Source organism: Eupeodes corollae, chromosome 1 (genome assembly GCF_945859685.1).
Source record: "Eupeodes corollae chromosome 1, idEupCoro1.1, whole genome shotgun sequence".
Classification (NCBI taxonomy): Eukaryota; Metazoa; Arthropoda; class Insecta; order Diptera; family Syrphidae; genus Eupeodes; species Eupeodes corollae.
Window position 1 is genome coordinate 264,299,212 of NC_079147.1, and position 17,000 is coordinate 264,316,211.

At 34.0% G+C, this 17,000-nt stretch overlaps 1 protein-coding gene across 1 annotated transcript; it reads right to left on the reverse strand.

Moving 5' to 3' along the window:
* Positions 1-7,888: 7,888 nt before the first annotated feature.
* On the reverse strand, positions 7,889-9,118 carry LOC129942624 (luciferin sulfotransferase). Its single transcript, XM_056051638.1, has 4 exons — positions 8,868-9,118; positions 8,668-8,806; positions 8,484-8,598; positions 7,889-8,419 (listed from the first exon to the last, which is right to left on the reverse strand). The coding sequence occupies exons 1-4, from the start codon at positions 9,061-9,063 to the stop codon at positions 7,889-7,891; spliced, it is 981 nt and encodes a 326-aa protein (XP_055907613.1). The 5' UTR covers positions 9,064-9,118.
* Positions 9,119-17,000: the final 7,882 nt, after the last annotated feature.

Here is a 17,000-nt window from a genome sequence, read left to right on the forward strand (position 1 = left end):
CATATAAAGCGTTCTTATTTTTAAGGTCAGAGCAGAAAACTGAGCTGTAATGAATAAAACGACAGACCTAATGAAGTAAAAAGCTGAGCGTGGCTGACTTCACGTTTGTTTTGTGTGGAACACAAAGTGTATTTCATAAATAAGTCGGGGATTTCTTGAGCTAAGTAAATATAGACCATTGGAAGCGATCTTACAATATTGTGTAAGTTGCGTTCCATTTCTAAGGACAGTCACGATAAATCGGTATCTTTTGTCGTTCCTAATAGCCCCACCACAACCTTGTATTCGGGTGGTCAGTCTTTGAAACTTGGAATAATAATAATGGATTAGATGAGGTAATCTGAAATGCTACCTCAGACATTGTGATTTTTTTATAATCGTATATCGTATAGTTAATCGTAATATCGTAAACGTCAGACCAACGCTATATCAAAGTTTTCTAATTATTTTATATTTTGTCGGGAGTTTTACAGTTCCTGTCGATAGGTTATAAAACCAAAAAGAAAAAAAACTTATCAAATGTCATAGAAATGTCAGACAAGGCTCGAGGTTTGAAGCTAAATTTTGCTTTGCGAATTCCAGTAGCACGCTTTGTGACACATACATTCGTAAATACGTTCAAACTGTCATTATAACCGTATTTGCAAATAAAGTCCAAACTTTGCCCGATATTGTAACAATATAACTCAATCACGTTGTTCTCAGACACATTGTTAAAATGTCAAACGTTAAACTGTCAATGTGAAGGGTTTGCTTCAAATATCAAATTTTTGATACCGTAAGTTTGACATATCAAGAATTTCCAACAATAAGTTATTCCTAATGTTCTTCGTACAAATTCCAACTATTTGTAAAAACGATTACTCAACAGTTTTTGACATAACAGCAACAGTTTACGATATCGTAGTTAACCATATGGTAAGACAAAAAACAGACCGGTCACAGTGTGGTATATAGGTCTAAAACTTGGCCAAAAATATTTTTTTCTCTATCGCTTGAATATTTCTTATTATTCAATTTTAGCATTAAAAATAACTAAAAACAGACATTGTTTGAATGATGAAACAAAGTGTTTATTTACTCTTCAGTACTATTTTCATCAATATTGTCAAAAGAAATATTATTTTCTGATAGCAAATTAATAACATCAGTTAATAAGTGTTTCGTTTTATTTTTATTACATCTCATTCCGGTTATTAATGGATCAGAAGTTAGAAGAAGCCTACTAAGAACGTCCATGTTGCAAGTAACACGAGAAAACTTTCTTGAATAGCTTAAACGGTATAAGCGAATATGTTTGTTTCGTGCTTCTGCTGCTTCCTCTCGGATCCATGAATTAGCACCGGATGCATTGTAGGAGACATTGGGTAAAACTTATATAAGGAAACATAAAGCTCGGCCGTTTCTTGACAATACTTTTCAAACGCTTCAGTATTGATTTTAAATCTGGAGCACAATGTATCTAAAACAATTTTAAAACGATACAATATATCTATTCCCGTTATAGCTGCTGATATTTCATATGAATCACAAAATCTTCTGCTGGTATTTCCATCATTTGTATTGCCCATATTCGATTTTGGGATATCCATTAGGAGTCCGAGTTGTTGCCTGAACTGATCCTGAATTTCTTTCTTTCTTCTTTCTACTAATTATTTTTCGTCACTCGTAAGCCTAACATTCCATTTTTTCACAGACAACCTGTAAGCTACATATAATATGATCTCAAAAAACCGTATACGAGCATGGAGCAAGGAAAGACTGAAGTCAAAATTTTCTTTCTTGCAGGGTCTTTTCTTACTTAAGTCATTAAACTCGTGTGAAAGGGCTTCACAAATATAGCACCTGGCCGAAGATTTGGTATGCGTTGCGGCATTGCAAGCCTTACCATCTACCATGGTGAATAAAATGTTATGTTTTATAAACATATCATCAACTTCTGTAGCGGAAAGCGCAGAAATTTGTGATTTCACGTAGTCTATTTCTTTGTTGATAACATCGTGTGTTTCTTTGATGAATCGAATTCTTATTGGTCGACAATAGCGAGGTGATGATGGGGTTGGATTTTGTCAAAGAATTTTCTTTTCGAGACCATAAAGCAACTGTAGTGGAACAACAGAGCTTTGAAAAATATTGGCATCAGAGTCAGCTTGATTTTCAAATTTTATTTTATATTGACTCTGTTGAGACCCATCACAACCCCATTTACTTATCAAAATTAATGATTTTTTATCTTCCTAACTTAAAAGCTCTACAGCATTCCCAAGATGTTTTATAAGTCGACTCACAGTGTGATCCATCAACTTTTGTACTTTCACTTCAGCACATGTCTCGGTTATGGAGTGAATTTCAGGGTAGCATTCTTTTTTACCCTTTTGAAGCACAGAATAGCAAGGAAAAAATTGTTTGTTAGTTTCTCTAACGATTTCATACTGGGATTTAGTAAGTCCTGCTTCCGTAAACATAGAAAAAGCACGTAAGGGTGATAATTGATGTGGTTGGTTTGCAGTGTTATTATTTTTGGCCGCAACGTATTGCTCTGCTCTTCCAGGACTTTTAATTAGGTCCTTAACGATTTTTGAAGCATCCACATTCCCTGTCTCGCGAAACTTCATTTGTCTAGCGTAAGTCAGCTCTTCTACGTCCTTTGATCTCAGGTCTTCGGTTCTTCGTCTTTTGCTCCTATCACTTGATTCACCAAAAGATTTCTGAGGACGACCTCCACTGACACCTATGCTAGCACAAAATTGTATATGTACCCATAAATCTCTTAAACATATTTTGTTATTGACCTACCTGCAATAGGTAATGATAATATTCCGTTAAGCCACTCGGCATTTTTTTTCTCAAACAATGATTTTGTTTTTCGGACAGCTAACCATTTTTCCTTAAACTGGTGTTTTATAACAGATAACTTTTCTTTGCTTCAACTATTTTGTCATGCTCACTATAATGACTCAAAATTTCTTGTTGCATGTAATTCAGTTTCTCATCAAATGTTGCCTTATTTGAACGTTGCATTATATTATGTAACTCATTTCGAGTCATAAACCTCAATCCAGATGATCCTATTTACGAATTAAAAGCAAATTAACACCAAACAAAAAAATTGAAAAATTTTAATTACCAACAAACAAAACACAATATTTAATAAAATGGCTCTTTTTGGCGGCTGATTCTTTTATTACACACTTTTATATATATAACCTCACATAACAAAACAAATTTCATTACATAGAAACACTTAGAAACATAACAAAATTCTTTTTAAACTAAAAAGATCGACACATTTGCTCACAACTCACGTAAACCGAACATATATGTACCTTATTTTCACAAACATCACATCAATAAATATCCAAAATATATATCTAACAACTTAATAAATACCTGATCTACGATTATCCATAGCGGTTTTAATGAAAAAGGTTAAGAAACAAAAGCTTAGCAATTTTAATAATCCTCTATATCCACGTTTTTTCCTAACTTCAGCAGACAATATAAACAATTGTTGAGTTTTCAATGATCCCGTTGCACTTGGTGACTAGATAAAGTTTGACAGGTTTCGATTTTGTATGCACTTACTATTAAGCTTTTCAGAAAATAACAAATCAGGGTTGCCAATTGAGAAAAAAAATTGCATTTTGGCCATGTTTTGAACCCATATACCTCTCTGCGATGATCTCATCAAACAACAAATGTTTGATAATACTACCAGAAACGTCATTAGGGGACATAATTGACTTGAAAGTATGGCAAGTTTCTTGTATCTGATTCTCCAGCACCCTTTTGGCCTTTCAATAAAGGCAACTTTATTGGAAGGATGACTGGAAAGTTAGTCAAGAAAAATCTCCCCAACTATCAAGTCCAGTGAACTTATGTCACAATGACAATAGATGATGTTTTTTTAATTCAATTTAAAGCTGTCGTTTGATACTCCATAAATTGTTTAATCTATGCATAATTCCAATCTTTCGTGTAAAAGGGTTCCTTGTGAAATTTGAAGAGAAATAAGCAAGAAATAAGTCTACAATACAAAATACAAATCGTGGTGGATTTTTAGCTTGACTAGGGATTGACAATAATGTTTTGATAGTTTTTGTACAATGAACTTAAGGTATAGGTTAGTGAAGTAAAGTTCCAAGTAAAGTTCTGCAGATGAAGTCACTAATGTTGTCTGAACCTGCCCAATATCAAATATATTTCAAACTCGTTGTGTTTTGTACTGTAACGAAAATAGTCTTTTTCTTTTTCCAATATGGCAAGTAACGCTTTTTACATTAAAGTGTAAATAAAGTTGTGCAGTAAGTAAACAACATGTGGAGCTCAGCTTTCAGTTAAATAAAAAAGCATGATCAGCTGACATTTTGACATAAGTAAACTTCACTTGATTGAAAGGGAGAGTGAGCATGTTCAGACAAAATTAGGGACTTTAATTGTAGTGAACTGCATTGTTTGAAGGCAAAGTAATACAACAGCAGCAAGGTAATTTTCAGATAACATTAAAATCCACCTTCAGTATCTATCACGAACCGAAGCTTGTAAAGACGATCAGGGAACATCGTAATAGAACCGCAGTCGATGCTGAGAATATGGAAAGATCACTTCTCCAAATTATATAACGGCGATGACGAACTTAATTCCGCTTTAAGGGAGATAGAACCACTCAACCTCGGCGACGCAGATCAACAATTCCGCCTACCCGACCTTGACGAAGTAAAGATAGCTATATCTAAACTTAAGTCAAACAAAGCTGCTGGAGCTGACGGCATCACCGCCGAACTATTCAAAGCAGCAGGCGATGACTTGGTAGCGAGCATGCACCAACTCATCTGCAAAATATGGTCGGAAGAAAGCATGCCCGATGAGTGGAATCTCAGCATAGTGTGCCCGATACATAAGAAAGGATACCCTCTAAACTGCGCCAACTACAGAGGCATCAGTCTCCTTAACATTGCGTATAAGAAGCCATTCGTCAACAACTTGATTGGTCCTTATCAGTGCGGCTTCAGACCAGGAAAGTCCACTATCGACCAAATATTCACACTACGGCAGATCTTGGAAAAAACCCAGAAGCTTCAAATCGATACCCACCATCTTTTTATCGATTTTAAAGCCGCGTATGACAGCATCTATAGGGAAGAGCTCTACCCCGAGCAATGTCTAGTTTTGGCATCCCTGTCAAACTTATCCGTTTGTGCAGAATGACGATGAAGAATGCACGCTGCTCTATCAAGGTCGGAAAAGATCTTACCGATGCATTTGATGTCAAAAAAGGTTTTAGACAAGGCGATGCACTGTCATGCGACTTCTTCAACATCGTTCTGGAAAGAATTGTGCAAAACTCAACCGTCAACACTAGAGGCACAATCTTCCAAAGATCCATCCAATTACTCGGTAAGCAGATGATATTGACATAATTGGAAGATCAAAGCGTGATGTCAGTGGAGCGTTTTTGAGCATTGCGACGGAAGCGAAGAAGATGGGTTTAGTGGTCAATGAGGGCAAGACCAAGACAAGACAAGTTCGACGCTCAGGTAGAAGAAGACCAAGTATATGCTGTCATCAAAAAAGAACACTGAACGACGACGTCTAGGACAAAACTTCACCATGGACAGCTATAACTTTGAAGTAGTTAAGGACTTTGTCTACCTAGGCACTGCTATTAATGCAGACAACGACACCAGCTCTGAAATCAAACGAAGAAAAACTCTTGCAAATCGCTGCTTCTTTGGACTTAGAAGGCAATTGAGTAGTAAAGTCCTCTCTCAAACATCTAAAATCAACATCTATAATACACTCATCATCCCGGTTCTCATTTATGGCGCTGAGGCCTAGACCCTGTCAAAGAAAGATGAGAGCGTCTTAGGATGCTTCGAGAGAAAAATTCTTCGGGTGATTTTTGGTCCCATACGCATAGATGGAGAATGGAGGAGAAGATATAACGACGAACTGTACGGGCTGTACAGCGACACTCACCTAGTAAGCAGAATTAAAGTCCAACGGCTTAGATGGCTAGGTCATGTAGAGCGGATGGACATCAACGCTCCAGCCCGGAAAGTCTTCGAATCCAATCCCGAGGGACGGCGCAGTAGAGGAAGACCGCGACTCAGGTGGCGCACCCAGGTGGGAGAGGACCTCAACCAACTTGGCGTGCAAAACTGGAGACAGCTAGCTAGGGACCGAGCTGGCTGGAGACGCATGTTGGTTGAGGCCCAGTTCCGCCCCGGACTGTAGCGCCACCTTAAGTAAGTAAGTAATTATCTTTTACTTGCAGGAAGTACCAAAAACATTATCATCTATAAAAATTTTATTACAAAAGGTTACAAGTCTATCGTTTTCTTTTGTGTTTAAAAGGCAAAGTCCTTATTCCTTTTTCAACATTACAAAGGACCCTTTCGAAAAAAACATTTAATGAAATTGTACACAAAATAAATAAATCATAGAGTAATAAAGTTCAGCTTTCAGTTGAATGAAAAAAAAACATAACCAACTGTCATTTTGACATCAAAAGACTTGATTTGAAAGTTAGGGAGATTTTTTTTGACTTACTTTTCAGTCAACTTTCCAGGAAAAGTTTTGGCAGCTGGCCAATCAGATATTAAAAACCTACCTAACTTTCAAGTCCTCTATTACGTTTGAATCTCCCACTTTTCTTGACTGACTTTAAAGTCAACTTTCAAATAAACTTCTTTTAACTGCAAGGCAATTTTTTAAGATCCGGCCCAATATGAATGCAAGCCCGTCAATTTTTTTAAATATTGAACGATAGGACAATTGTTACAGATGAAGTGACATTTCATGGACATTTTTCGGGTAATTTACTTTTTCCGCAGACTTGAAAAACAAAATTTAGGACATTTTTTCAAAGAAAAGTCTAGTTTTGTACTTTTGAGATCGTAGAGGGTATTCAAATCGGACTCTGAGCGAATCATTAAGACATCAGGATGATAAAATAATGAAACCTCAAAATGAGTCACTGAGCAGGTTCAGACATAAGGAACTTTAAATTTAGACAAGTTTCAAGTATCTGATTGGCCAGCTGCCAAAAAATTACCTTTCAATTAAGGCAACTTCAATGGAAAGTTTTTCTGTACAACTTCATTTAATGCTTTCTGTAAAAGGGTTCCTTGCCAATGTGGAAAAGAAACAACTAATATTTCTTTACAATACAAAATACAAATCTTGATGGACTTGTAAGCTTGCCTGTGGGGTATTTTATGGACAATAATTTTGTTGGTACTTTTTGTACTATTAACTTAAAGTAAAGGTTTACGAAGTAAAGTTCTGAATTTGAAATTCATGACACTTGAAAAACTAACCAGTGGTTTTGGCAAAACGTACGTTCAAAGAATGAAGCTGACTGCAAATGAAGTGCCTTATGTTGCCTGAACCGGCCCATTTTAAAAGAGTCAAATGGGCTGCGTTAAATCTCAGACAGACAGTGTACCCTATAATACTTTTTTTTTAGTGTTTTACGTGTAAAACAACAGTTGTTCCAAAACCGCTATGATGTCAAAAGAGTAATTCAAAGGGATCTGAGAACTTCTGCTATAAGTGGGTTAAATTTGTACGTTTTTTGGTAAAAGTCCGGTGAAGTATAAAAATTATTCACTACCAGTTTTATTTTAAGTTTTAAGTAAGTTGTTTTCATTTTTTGCCAGCTATCTCAATTTAGGTATCTACAAGTTCACCTATCCAATACAAGATTAAGCGCAACCAATGTGAACATTTCTATAGTACGCAAAACTTCTTCTTTCAACGTAAAAAATCCTTTAGTTAATAATTAAAGAAACTTTTGATTTAATCATATTTTAATAAAATGATTGTAACTCTAAATATTTATTTTTAAAGGCCCTGTATCTACATTTTAATCCACTCTTATTCTCTACTCATATTCGAAAGTCAAGTCCGAACCCTTTAATTCCTCTTCAGTCCACGCATCAAATTTCTTTGATAATTCCGATGAAAATATATTTTTCCAATCTCCAATTTTTCCCTTGCGAATAAATTTCGAATTCGAATTATTCTCCTTGTTATCCTTATCCAAACCTTCAATATTCATGTATTCCAAATTAACCGCTGGATTAGTTTGCATCCGATCGAACCGCAAATGTTCACAGATCTTCTGCAAATCTTCATCGGACATTTTGTAATCGACTTCCAAGAAATCTGCACATTTTTTGATGATAGAATTAATGTCATGATTCATGTCTTCGTATTTGAGAAAGAGGACATTCGATTGATTGTGTCTCTGCCAAAATGGTAGAACATGACTGAAATACGGTCCAATGGGGGTGGAACCCTTGAGAAAGAGGTCGGAAAATTCTTCGAATGTTCCTTTTAAACCATGAACCAGCTTGCAATAGTAGTAGAAAGATACACAAAGATCCTTGGGATTCCGAGCTGTATAGATTATCTGTAGATAGAATAGATAGATCAAAATTATAGCCAAATAAAAACCAAGAGTTTGAAGTTCTTACCTTTGGACAAACTTTTTCCAGATCTTTCGGCAATAGATCCCATGGCAAATGAGATCGCACCAATCTTGGGCGTGGAGTGTTTTGAACCAGTTCAACAGTGTTTCCAACAGCGGAACTATTGTGAAGTGAATGCATTTGTCAAATAATTCTTAAACTTGTTTAACCTTTTTTTTCTTCAACTTACTTAATCCATTCATTGTGATCCTCATCAAATAAAGCGGTCAGTTCAATCAAAGGGCATCTTGTTTGCAGCATCTCTTTGGCACCTTTAAAGTCGAGTTTATTTGCCAATAGCCAAATCATCTCCTGAGCCCATGTCGAACCTTGAAGAGTTAAAAATATTTTCCTTATTATATTCTGTGTAAATGATTATATTGTATTTACCAGTTCTAGGATAAGATACCAGCCAAGTGTCATCCTCATAGACCGTTAAATTCCTTATGGATTCAGCAATATTTTCATATTTCCTTGGTACCATCACATTTCCGGGTGTGACTTTTATGAAGCAATCAGATATTGGAAAGAGGCTATTGATTTTCTTCGAGGTCTCCTCGTCGGGCTTAGCGAATGTTATTTTCATCTTTTTTTATTTGCAGTTTAATGGAAAACTCTCTAAGACAACAACTGATCAGTTCAACGTCAGACAACTTATTGAAGCACTTTCCGCCGATGCGATTGAATCCAAGGCGAGGAAATATAGTTTTAAGTTTGTAGAGAAAGTTTAAGTTGATTGTGTATTAAACCTGAATAAAAGATCTCTTTTGCAATTAAACTTTATTGGGCCCCTTCTACGGCGGCGGAGGTGGCTCGACGATGAGGTTCATTGGCAATGTTTTGTGATGTAAGAGAAGTGCATGGACCACCACATCAGGAAATAACTTTTCTTGAGTGTAAAAATATTTGTAATGGTTTTTGGGAAGGGGTTGCTATTTTTGACCAACTGGATTGGGGTTTATTGCTGGTTATAAATAGCATAATTAAATAAAGTCTGATAGACATCAAAAACACATAAGATAAAGTAAAAATTGATTTTTTTCCATGCGTTTTATATTAATTTAATTGCTGTATTTAAAAACTGAATATAAGAATATTAGCTGCAGTGTTCAGAGCAACTACACCATAACATATGAATATTTGGACTTTAATGGACAAGTACGAAATCACCTTCAGTTTAAGCCCGAAAAAATTTTATTTAATGGTGAATTTTATGTTTTTATAAATAGGTAGTTATATTTATTGAAATTATTTCAGCTGTTGTGGTGGGTTATCTGAAATAATCAATTTTTTTAAAATTATTGTTATAAATTGAATGGAACTCAAAGGGTTATTTATACCCTTAATATGTTTAAAGTTTACAGTGAGAGTAAAGCGGAGATTAAAGTTTCGAACATCAAACAAGTTGAGTAAAGCATTCCACATTCTCGATGTGTGGTTAAAAAAAAGAATCTATACTTGACAGAACGTCCAAAATTGAACTCAAAGTGAAAGTAGAAAAGACTTAAACTTGCCCAAATATGCGAGTTACATATACTCAAGCTTTAAACGAGCCAGATCAGAAGGGGTGACAAATTTCTTGCAACCTCCGAGCAATCCTAAGCACCTAGGAGCATTTTTTTCAATATCGAATATATGATCATTCCATAAGAGGTAATCTGAAATTCTACATGATTAATAATTCCCCAATGCTGTCGGGATCGGACTTTAATGAAGGACAAGGACGTGAATATAGAAACGAATATGAAAAGCTGAGGGTACTGTCGGCGAAACAGTTTAATGGATTAGAAGTGACAGACAAAAGATCGTTTATGAGAATAAGAAACAGGGTAGGAGACAAATCGGAACCCTGCGGAACACCAGCATTTATTTTATGAATTTCAGACTTGAAACTATCCAATACATTTTCTATTGAACAGTTAGTAGAAGAGATTCAAAAGCACCCATTTTCAATAATAAAACTTGACTCTAAACTTTATCAAATGCTATAGAAATAACAAGTTCGAAAATCTTACTTTCACCAAAACGATGTTAACATTTGTTCCACTGTTCGGTTAGATAAACCATCAAATCCACGATGGATCTATTGCTTCGAAAGCCATACTGCCGGTCAATAAGAAGCTTTCGTTCTTCGAGATATATCCGAAGCTGATAATTAATCTGCTTCAGAAAGAACAGACGTGGGTTCTATTGGACGATAGTTGGACGGGGTGGAGGATTCACCTTCTTAAGGGACAGGCTGGACAAATACTGTTTTGCCTACATTTAGAATTAGACCTGTAGAATAGGACAGATTGAAAAGTTTATGTAGTAGTTTTGCCAGCGTTGAGGATAGAATAGAATAGAAATTTGTACCACCTTTTGGACATTGTAATATTTTCTTTAGTAATTTCTGTTTATGCAAATATTTGGTTCGTCATATATATGGCCGTTGTAGACCTTTCTAGCTTGTTTGAAATTATTCCAATTTTCCTCTGTGGGGTTTGCTTTATAACAACGGAAACTCACACACATCTCTGATCCTAATAACCTCTTCACACCTAGAATCGAACCAATAGTTCTCTTAGTGTTTGATAAATTTTACCATATTCGGGATAAAATTTCTCATTTCACGAAGAATAAAATTTGTAACATATCTGCGAGGAAGAAAAACCTTGTCAGTTGGCTTTTTTGGCAAATGGTTCTGATATAAGTTTTTTCTTTAACTTTGACATGAGAACTTTGCAGATTCGGTACAATGATGGTGTGTTGTGCCTAGAGGCGGTAATACACTGATAGCGCTTTTATTACGATCGGAGGTATGAAACAATTCTGGTTGTTGGCGGAACTGCAAAGTCAGTATTTAGAGTTAGCTCGTCAACAGCTAAGTTGATTGATTTAACTCAGCAAAGACTTTAACATACCTTTCTTCAGGAGTTTTCTGGCCAGTTAAGTGAAGCCAAGAAGTATTGTGCTATTTCACCTTATTTACTGTTCATCAAACTTATATATTTTATATTCTAAAATGTTAAGCAATTAGAATTGATAGTTTGACAATGATTGAACTCTTAACCTTCATGCAGACGATTGTCAAATTCAGCTATTGACTAGATATGATCTTCTAGTAGCCAATTTGATGTCGTCTATTCCTTAATGCTACAAGTCCTTCTGTAGGTTCAGCGGAAATATGGATAAACTTTTGGAACTAGAGTATTTTTTTTTTGTTTATTTTGTCAAAATTTATAATAATAGATGTCTTGAGTTTCTTTGAAGAAACAAAACGAACTACAAACAAAAACGTTTTAAAATTAATATATTACTTTTTCCACTAAACTTACAAGAGGGGAAGCATGGTTTAATAGATGGTATCACTTTTAGGGGGGATTTTCTATGTGTTTATGAATTGACTAGAAGTCCATATCTATATATTATATCAATGGATTCCTGGCTAACTTTCAGATCTGTATGTAGTATGACAGTAGCTGTCAATGAGCTTACAATTATCAAATACCTTTTAACAGAAAATTGTCTGTTCACATATGGTTGTCAGATTTTGCCCGACAGTCTTACAATTAAAATATCGGATTATTATATGACGAGAAGCCCAATCATAAAACTTCTTTTTGTTTGATTTTTAATATCAAAAAATTTCTAAGAGAAATGTCATTTCAAGTTTTCAGAATACAGAAATCTCTAAGATCTTATAAATATAAACTGGCCAAATACTTATCGAATAGCTGTTCGTCTGTTAATGTAAAAATGTTTGGGATGTCTTAATCTAGTATGTAAAAGACTAGTGTCAAAATAAAGAAGTTTATTAATGGGGTTTTCCATGGGTAAAATATATCAATTTATTTTTGATCTAGATCTGTCAAAATACAAATTTTCCTTTTTTTGCATACCATGGGAAAAGATAGATTGATTTATTTTTGATTTAAGGTCAAATCTGCAGATGCGTGGAGTTTTCCGTCAGACTTACATTTCTTTGCAGCAATACTAATACTATTTTAAAAAAATGTTTAACTAGGAATTTGACAGCTCTACAGCATTCGTTAACTCGTACCCGAAGTTACACTACTTCAATACATTTTTTAATACAATCTGGTGTGTAATCGCGTAAGGTGATTGTTGATTGTTGACCATCAAAATTGATGATTTTTTTTCTCCACGTAAGGTGATTATCAAATTAACTATCACTTTTTTACTATGGTTTGTTCGTGACAGCTATTTAGGTGTCACTTTCATATATTTTGATTAATTTTTTGTGAGAAAGATAATTTGTGTGAACTTCAGCTCCACTTTAAATTTAAAATTTAGTGAAAAAAATTAAAATATATGAAAGTTAAAATAAAAATAAGTGAACAGTAATGTATACTTGAATGCAAATGTACTATTAGAGCACCAGAACGAGAAATAACTACACAAAAGTTTAATTGCTGAGAATCAACTTAAGGAATAAAGCAACTTGGAACTTCCTAACCCAATGTTACTATGTAACTTTCTATGAATATTTATAAATAAGTTATTTACATTATGTATGTATATAAATTATTTATTTCAGATTCTTGAAAAATGTTCGATTGAACAAAGAAACGTTTGTGCATGTTTTGCGGTTGCTCCTATCCTTCAACTGGCTGCAACTTTAAATCTTCTTGGGGGTGTTTATCAACGACTGTGCTGTCGGTTCTATGCCCACTTTTCATTAAAATTAAGCCTTAGATTCATCAAAAGAATATTTTTTTGAGAAATATAACAAATATTTTTATTAATTTATAACTAGTATTAAGTATTTTTAGCAGAAACAATACTGAGCTGATTGAAATGACATTTATCCCTGTTGCAATTTGTACACAGTTTCCCAAACTTGGCTAAGTGCTGCCAGCAAATAGTAAAGTTTTAGCGATCACTTTACACAGAACAAAGAAAGGTTAATAATCAAAATTGACTATCAAAACAGTGACAATCAACTATCACCTTACGCGATTCCACCCCTGAATTTACCCATATAAAAAAAAAAAAACAGAAAAAAACTTTTGATTACTAACTTGCTGACAGAAGGCACATGATTTTGGCATATGAATCATAATAGACATAACATCAATTTTTATGTTGGATGAGAACAACACCTAAATTTCTTGTTATTTTGCATTTCATTCAACATTTCTTAATTACAGACTTACTCAATTTGAAGTTACAGTTTTTTTTAATTCGCACAGTTCAGATTTTAAAGTGTCGATCGTTTTATTAGCGCTCAAAAGTGCAGTTTGAAGTTCAGTAACTTTAATATTAGTGGCGTTTATAGAGTTTTGCAAGAATTTAATTTCGTTGCTTATTTTATCGGATATTCTTGTTTCTGAGTTAATAATTTGTTTTGATAAGAGATTGATAATATAGTCGCTTTGTTCTTTACACTGCTGGCTAATAATATTACACTCTTCTTTCGCACTGATTACAGTTTTTGAAGGGGTAGATTGAGGATGATTATGTGGTGTTTTCGGTGTGTTTGTAGTTTTACTTCGCGTGCTAGCGGCAGGTTTCGCTGAGTTTGAGTTTGACATAGTTCGATTCGATTTCTTTATATATTTTTATTTATTATGTCTGAACAGAAAAAATAATTTTTTTATCAAATATCAAATGCAGTTTTAATCAAATAAATTTAACAAAATATTCACTGTCACTGAAGAGGCAAATCAAACACAGAGCTCTTGGTAAGTTTTGATTTGAGTTTTAACTTGTTACACTTGAGGTATAAGAAATAAAAGGAAGCCGAACTCTTATATACGTCTACTCCGTAGCCATACGATTTTCATCAATTTAATGGTGCAATGTTCGTACAATCGCAAAAATTGAGCAAACATTTAAGCAAACCGGGTATGTTACTGCAAAAAACTCTGTACTGCAAAAAATAACGCTGCTGTTCACGATAGTATGGCTGAAGAGAAATTCACCTGAACTCGTCGTCGTGAGACTATTGCACGTCTCACGATTGCCATTAATAAACATTTTGCACAAAGACTTGAATTTACAAGGATTTCAGAGTGCAATTGACTCAAGAACTAAAGCTTCTCGACCATTTCCATCGTTTTCAATGGTAAGAATTTTGGCTAGTAATGAAAACAGTAGATGATCAATTTTCGAAGAAAATCATCTTCAGTAGTAACTGGTAAGGCACATTTTCAGTGGATTCTTCAATAAGCAGAATTACCGAATTAGGGCGAATGATAATCAAAATGAGATGATAACGAACTTTTTATGGCCACACTTGGAAGATATGGACGAAACAATGGATCTTTTACGCGACACATTCAAATCAAAGATCATGTGATTGGACACCGTTGCATTTCTTTCTTTGGTGTTAAAAAAGATGTAAGTCAATAAGCAAGCAACAATTCAAGACCTAAAGGATGATATAATTAGGCACACTAACGGCATAGAACCTCAACTATGCCTCAGCGTCATGGAAAATTTGGACCATCGGATTGAGGTGTGCCACCGAAGTTGTGGTAGCCATTTGGCCAATATTTTGTTCCATGCAACTTTAAACCATACCAATTTTATTATAATTAAAAGAAATAGTTTCCAAACTATTTGCGTTTTATTTAAAATCAACATCGGTCCTACAAATTTAACCAACCTTTATTATAGAGTGGGTCAATGTTCTGTGAAAACATTCTTCTTAAGTCGCCAAGGCTGATGTTTTCTCGAATCCACATGCCTCCCAGATACCCCAATTTTTTTTAAGGCCGATTATGTTAGTAACATAATTGGTCTTTCAACATTCAACAAAATTCAGAAGAAAATTTAGATAAGCTTAATATTTACTTAATCATAGTTTAATCTAGATAATCTAAATTTAAGTTCTACATTTTTCAAGTGTTACACATTTTACAGAAATAAAAAAATTATGGTGTTTTCATTTTCAAAAACATTAACAAAGCTCGTTGCGATAAATAAGTCTTTAAAATAATACTTCCTGATATAAAATTGAAACTTTCACGCCGACCGAGCGACGTACATATGCCCACATTTTTTTTAAAATGAAAGTAGTTGTCTTTTTATTATAACGATTTTATTAGTTATTCCATGTTCTTAGTGAAAAGTTCGATTAGAAACCAACACATTTATTACTATAAAGATTCAAATATAAAGTTCAAAGAAATAAATATTTATAAGTAGGTGTTAATTGATTTATTTTAAATCAAATTCAACTGTTAAGTACAAAACTCTAAATTGATTCAAAAACAATAAATCCTTATCTGTGCATTTAATTAATATTATTATTGGTTCTTAAAAACCAATTAAAAAAAAAAAAAAAACTTAGTCATAATACTGTTAAATACTCAAACGAATATAATGATGATTCATCGATATTGAAAAACTTCAAAACTTAAGGATTTTGTATTAGTAACTGTTAACATTCAATATTACTTAGAATTATATTGTATTTCTAAGCAAATTTGTTAGTAATGTTATTAGTAGAATCTTTTGGAAGACTGTTATGTTCGAAATCCTACCCGTATTTGATTTGAAATCCATAAAGCCTGGCTATATTACGTAGGCTTTATATAGAACTTATTGGTTTACTTAAAAATTATATTCTTTAAGTTCAACTCATACTACCGTAATATTGTCAATAAGCTATCAATATAAAACTTCTGTTTGCATATATATGTAAATATATGTAAAAACACTTAACTCATCCAGAAAAGGTTTCTCAACTCCTGAAAGGTTCTTACACATAAAACAATAATGAAACTGAAAGCTTTTAATCGAAATAATGCATTAATATATAGAATTATTTGCCTACATCAAAAATCCATTAAAAATTTCATAATTCCACTAAAAATAATAATAAAAAGTTTAATAACCTCATTAAAGAAGAAGTAGTATCAACTTTCGATCTCTTCAAAAGCGCATGCAATTAAAATTAAAATCGGAAATTCAAATAAACATAATTTATTACCTCCGAATCACCATCGCATACTTTGAAAAGAGCCTCCCTGGGGGTTTCGAAATTATTTATTGGCACTTCTCCATTTTCATTACTTGACACACAAAAATTAATGCGATCCTAAATTATTAGCAACAAAAGAGAAGAACATTAACTTGCAAAGAATTAGACACATCAGAATGCATCTTTGCCCCAGAGTCTTCTTATTTATTTTTGGTGTTCGCGATTTGGATTATTATCCATTCACCCCTGAACTCCAGATTGCTTATGAGTCAAGTTCAAGGCGCCTCTGTTAAAAATAATGAGAAGATAACCAACAACAAATTAAAAAACAAAACTAGAAGCCAACTTGTCATTCTGGTTTGGTGATGCGCGGTGTGGTGTGGAAGATAAAACACATCTTCTTCGAAGAACAGAACAGAAACGATTTGAGAGTTCCTTGGCTCTAAAGATAATGTGACTTACTTTTGCATCGGTATCGTGTTTTCACATCGCTCTCAATCTCAAGCCCAAGCAATATAAATACAACTTTAAGTGACGTTCAACTAAATAGTATTCAAACGAGACTACGAAGCAGAAGCAGCACCTCAAGA